The sequence below is a fragment of the Alligator sinensis genome, unplaced genomic scaffold (assembly GCF_000455745.1).
Source record: "Alligator sinensis unplaced genomic scaffold, ASM45574v1 scaffold607_1, whole genome shotgun sequence".
NCBI lineage: Eukaryota > Metazoa > Chordata > Crocodylia > Alligatoridae > Alligator > Alligator sinensis.
In genome coordinates, this window is record NW_005841935.1 from 1781765 (window position 1) to 1787116 (window position 5352).

The 5352-nt window shown below is 49.0% G+C and overlaps 1 protein-coding gene across 1 annotated transcript in view; it reads left to right on the forward strand.

Moving 5' to 3' along the window:
- Positions 1–5352, forward strand: part of LOC102369974 (S-adenosylmethionine synthase-like) — a 43828-nt gene that overhangs the window by 20354 nt on the left and 18122 nt on the right. The window contains exons 4-5 of the mRNA XM_006019670.3: positions 1519–1631; positions 2194–2337. Of these exons, the coding sequence (XP_006019732.1) occupies positions 1519–1631; positions 2194–2337 (257 nt within the window). The remainder of the gene's footprint in view (positions 1–1518; positions 1632–2193; positions 2338–5352) is intronic.

The window sequence follows — 5352 nt, forward strand, 5'->3', positions numbered from 1 at the left end:
CCCTGACTGTGAAGTAGTTCTTACGGATGTCTAATCTAAACCTACTCTCCAACAACTTGTGGCCGTTATTCCTTGTTATCCCGGGGGGCGCTAGGGGAAACAAGGTCTCCCCCAAACCCTTCTGGTCCCCCCTAGTGAGTTTATAGATGGTCACCAGGTCCCCAGCAGGTCCCCGGTCACCAGGCATTGGCAGCTTATGTTCATCTTGGAGTCAATAATGACTCCAAGATCCCTCTCCGCCTCTGTGCTTTCAAGAAGGGAACTCCCCAGCCTGTATGTATGCTGTGGATTCCTTCTCCCAAGGTGCAGCACCCTACATTTGTCTATGTTGAACCCCATCCTATTCTCATCTGCCCACTTTTGTAGTCTGTCTAAATCTAGTTGCAGCCTCTCTCTTCCTTAAAGTGTGTCCACCATGCCCCACATCTTAGTGTTATCAGCAGACTTGCACAACGTGCTTTCCACCCCCTTGTCCAAGTCGCTGATGAAGATGTTAAACAGTGCGGGCCCAAGGACAGAGCCCTGGGATACCCCACTGCTCACATCTTGCCAGGTTGAGTACAACCCCTCCACCACTACTCTCTGGGTGTGCCCCATCAGCCAATTTTTTCCCATCCAACTGTGCAGGCATCAATGCCACAGTCACTTAATTTATTGATGAGGATGGGGTGAGAGACAGTGTCAAAGGCCTTCTTAAAGTCTAGAAAGACTACGTCCACGGCGACACCATCATCCAAGGATTTAGTTACTTGGTCATAAAAGGCAATCAGGTTGGTCAGGCAGGATCTGCCTTTGATGAACCCATTCTGATTTCCCCTGAGCATGATTTCCCCTGCAGGCCCCCCACAGCAATGGGGGCAGCGAGTTGTGCCTCCCACTGCCAGGCAGGCAGGGGGTGCACAGCTGGTGGGGGCCTCCTGGGGCTAAGGCAGCAGGATGGACAGCCCTGAGCCCACAGTGAGCAGCCTGCATCTGCCCTTGCCTTGCTTGGCTCTGCCCTGTTCCAGCCATGGCGGGTGGAGGGAGGGGGGCAGCAAGCAGGGAGGAGAGGTGAGCATGTGCCACCCCACCCCCAGGCCGGCCCGGTCCACCCAGCCTCCCCCACGAGGCATGAAGGCCCGCTCTGCCTGTGACAGCAGCAGCACCAGGAGGGAAAGGCCCCTCACATTGGAGTCCCTGCTGGGCCTCCAATTTTCTATTTGCTCAGGCCCCCAATAAATCTTAAACTGCCACTGCTGACCTATTGTGGTCTCCCTGAGTTCTTTGCACCAGAAGAATTGCTCTGTTAGTTTTCTATAGTCAAGAAATGAGTGAAAGTTAAGAGTTGGCATTTTCCAAGGGATGTCTTGAGTCTCAAAAGGTTGAGAATCACTGTTTTAAACTTCATACTTGTTTCTCAAAAGCTGGCATCTTTGCTAGTATATTTTGAGAATCTGTACCAACATACAGAGAAGCTTTTATTACAGTTTCAGAAAACAAAATAGCAAGTCTTTATTTTACTCAACTTTTCTTCACCAGGACTAGACTACAAGACTTGTACAGTGTTGGTAGCTCTAGAACAACAGTGTAAAGAAATTAAACATGCTGTTTACCATGGCAAGAATGAGGAAGACATTGGAGCTGGGGATCAGGTAACGTGGCTTAATTCTAAACAGTTAGTTGAATCCAGTGTATGTTACAATCAGTTCCATTTGGTCTCATAGAGCAAATGAGTTTGAATAAGCATGTGAGTTTGAACAACTAAACATTGCCCCTACTGTCTGCCAAAAAGGTCAAGGCATAATGTCACATGCACTGATTTCAGTGAGACTTGGATGCACATCAAGTTGTCAGCACAAGCAAGTACGAGCTCTTAAGATTTGCTGTGGTATTTTGAATTATGCAAGGCGTTGTAGAGATCATTTGGGGAATGCAAGCTCTGCAGACACCAGGAGCTTGCTCTCTGTCATTGTCTCTAATTAGTCTGGATTCTTAAGGCAGAATTGCTCTTTGAGAATCAGGCACTGGCATTGCTGAAATTCTTAGAAGAAAGGAATACCTTGAATGCTGTCTGATAGTTTCACTTCAAGACTGATGTGTGTGTAACTAAGCAATTTGCCCTTATAATATATCCACATGCCATGGCACTGATATTTCTTCCTCTGCACAGAAAATGGAAATAAGTGCCTCTTTTTCATTTTTGCTTTAATGCAGGGTTTGATGTTTGGTTATGCCACTGATGAAACTGAGGAATGCATGCCCCTAACGATCCTACTTGCACACAAACTTAATGCAAAGATAAAAGCCATGGAACGGAGTGGAACATGGCCCTGGGTTAGGCCAGATGGGAAAACACAGGTTAGTAAATAATATACATAATATGTCAGATACCTTATGAATATTAAGGGTAAGAAATAGCCAAATTATTGATTTTTAGGCTCAAATTTTTCAAATAATGAAGAAACAACTGGGTTGATTGTGTCATGAAAGGTGTGGATTTTACAGGCTAGGAGACCATATTCTCTTATCTGCTAGAAACAGTCAGCCCAGCCTGTCCTACCTGTGCCTCAGACACGACTGTTGGGACAAATAGCAGGAGTGAGAGAGATGCATTAGCTTTTCTAGAAACTAATGAGTCTAGTTTTTACCAACTTTTATAGTTTTTCTGAAGATATGCCTACATCCCAAAAACCTGGACTGAGACAACCCAGTCATAGGTCACCAAACAGTGACATGTCTTAGTGGTAACATTGGCTGCTTTTGAGACGGTGACCTACAAGTAACAAACTCTTTACCCAGTTAATCATTCCAATCAAACCTTCCAGAGCAGTCAAGAATGGATTTGAGATAGAGACAGAGAGTTACGTTTGATTCCCTCTAATAAGACAATTAATGTCCACTTGTTTTTACAAGTTGGAAAAGAATCAGATAGTGGTGGGAGTTAAAACTGTTGCAGGTACTGCTGGAAAGAAGGGCATTTTAAGCTTAATTCCTGTGTTTTACAGATGACAGATTGTACCAAATTGTCTTGCTGAACTTGTCTTCCATTGGGGTATGCGTGTAATTTTAGTCAAGGGTGTATAGAACAAATTAAGAAACTGTTTTGGGGAGCAATTTGTCTTTATGAGAACACATACTGCTGTGGTGGAAGGAAATGCTAGGCTTTAAGCATCCTTGTGCATATATACATAACTGGTAAGGGAAGGGCACATGTGTAGTAGTTGACAAAGAAATGATGCTTGGAACCTGTCTGTTATTTTCTGATCAAAGTAATACAACAGAAGTCAGGCTTATCGCAATGCCTTATTCCACTGTCAGAAGTAGTAGTCAGTCACCATAGACAGCAGTAGCTACAGTTGAATTCAGATTGGATCATACTCTTCCCTATCATGAATTAGCGGTAATTATAATGTGTGAACTTCAACTGGGGGAAAGCACTTGAAATAAGACAGTAAAGAAATAAGACAGCTCTTGGATTGAATCCCAAAAGGCATCAGGCATCTGCAAATTTTAATATTACAGATGTGTGAAATGCTAGTGCAAAGCACCTTTTGGAGTTTGATATATCATCCTGGGCATGCCTACATGAGATGCTTTATTGAACATTAGACTAATCTAATGTACAGTAAAGTGTCACTGTCTACATGTGCATGACATTTACTGTGCAGTAAATTAGTCTACTGTGCAGTTTGCTAGTACCTGTAGATGCAGGTAGTAGATTAACTGTACACATGTAGATGGTGACTTGGGCACAAATCTTCTCCTGGTCAGCCAGACCAGCAATGGGCTAGTCTCCTGCTTGGGGCAAAGCCACGTGACTGGGACTCCTTGGCTGTCCCAGCCTGGCCTTTAGACCCCTGGCCTGATCCTCAGGGCCTGTGCCAGCTGCTGCCTGCCCTTGGGCATCGGGCCCAAGAAGTGTGGGTACATGCCGGCCACAGCAGGCCCACAGACTCAAGCTCTGGCCCCAGGATCTGTTCCACCAGCTGCCTGCCTCCTTGGCACTGTGCTTCTCTGCTGCGGGCACATGCCAAGCCCCATAGGTGCTGACTCTATGGATCCTCCAGGGCTCAAGCACCCACTGAACAAATTAACAGGTGTTCAGCACCCACTAGCCACGTAGCCACTGTCAGTAGCAATGCATAAGGGGTGCACGGGGGTGCATGTACACCCCCTGAGAGCACTGGTGCATCCCCTGACAGCCGCACTTGCTGCTTAGGCGACTGGCAGGGGGGGCAGGTGGGAGCACTGGTGCCCCCCCTGCGAGTGCCAGCTGGGGAGCAGGGCCACCCGGTGAAGCGGCCGTGCTCCCAGGGGGTGCACAAGCGCTGGCCAGGGAGTGGGGCCACCACCAGAAGCAGCTGTGGGCACTTCTGGAAGCACCGCAGCGGCTTTTTGGTGAGTGAGATCGGCCATGGGACACCCCCCACAGTTGCTGACTGGTTGCTAAGGGGGTATGTGCCCCCATTGACTCAAGAGGCACCAGTTACCCATGGCCACTGTTGCCCCAAGAAATGAGTCCAGAGGCAATCTGGGAGAGGAGCATTCCTCTGGAGGCCTGGGATGACATTCCAGGAGGAGCCTGCTCTCATTGGCCTGGGGCCAGTCGGGAAATTTAAGAACAATCCAGAAGACAGACTGGCATTCAGCTTCCCCTAGAAAAGGGGAGAGCACCAGCAGCAGGGAACTATGCAATATGTGTGAAGACATGGGACCAAGACGGCTGAATGAAGGAGCCTTGGAGGAGCCAGGACAAGACCCAGCGAGGACCATGCTGACCTGGGGAAAGGGAAAGTTAAGTAAAGCAGGTGGCTGGGATCCTAAGGGCCAGGTAGTCAGGCCAGGGGCTAGGCAGAGAAGAGATCTGCACCTCAAGACCCATTGGGACTCACCAGCAAAAAACAAAGTTGGCACCTCTGTCAAGCCCTGCTGGAACCTGGAATCTCTGCCTGTGCCCCCGAGGCAGAGACGGTTCTAGCAGGGTGCGGGGCCTGGGGCAAATCAGCCTGTGCGGGGCCCAGACATGAAGAAGCCGGCTGGACACGAAGCTGTCAGCGGCAGTGCGGAGTCACCAGCACTATGCGGGCCCTGCAGGAGAGGCCGCAGCTGATTTGCCCGGCTCTGCAGGGCCCTGCCAAAGCACAGGGCCCTGGGCGGTCACCTTGATTTACATGCCACCGGGATGGCCCTGCCCCAAGGCCTTTGGAAGCAGCTGTGATGGCAGCCTCCCTGATGCCTCAGGAAGTGTCCTGGGGCCACAGCTGGTCCGAGGGAGAGACAACTGACCTCATAGTAGTCTGGACAACACCAAGATGCAGAGGCTGTTTGCCCACAGCCACCAGTCAAATGCCCACATCTATGAGGACGTGGCAG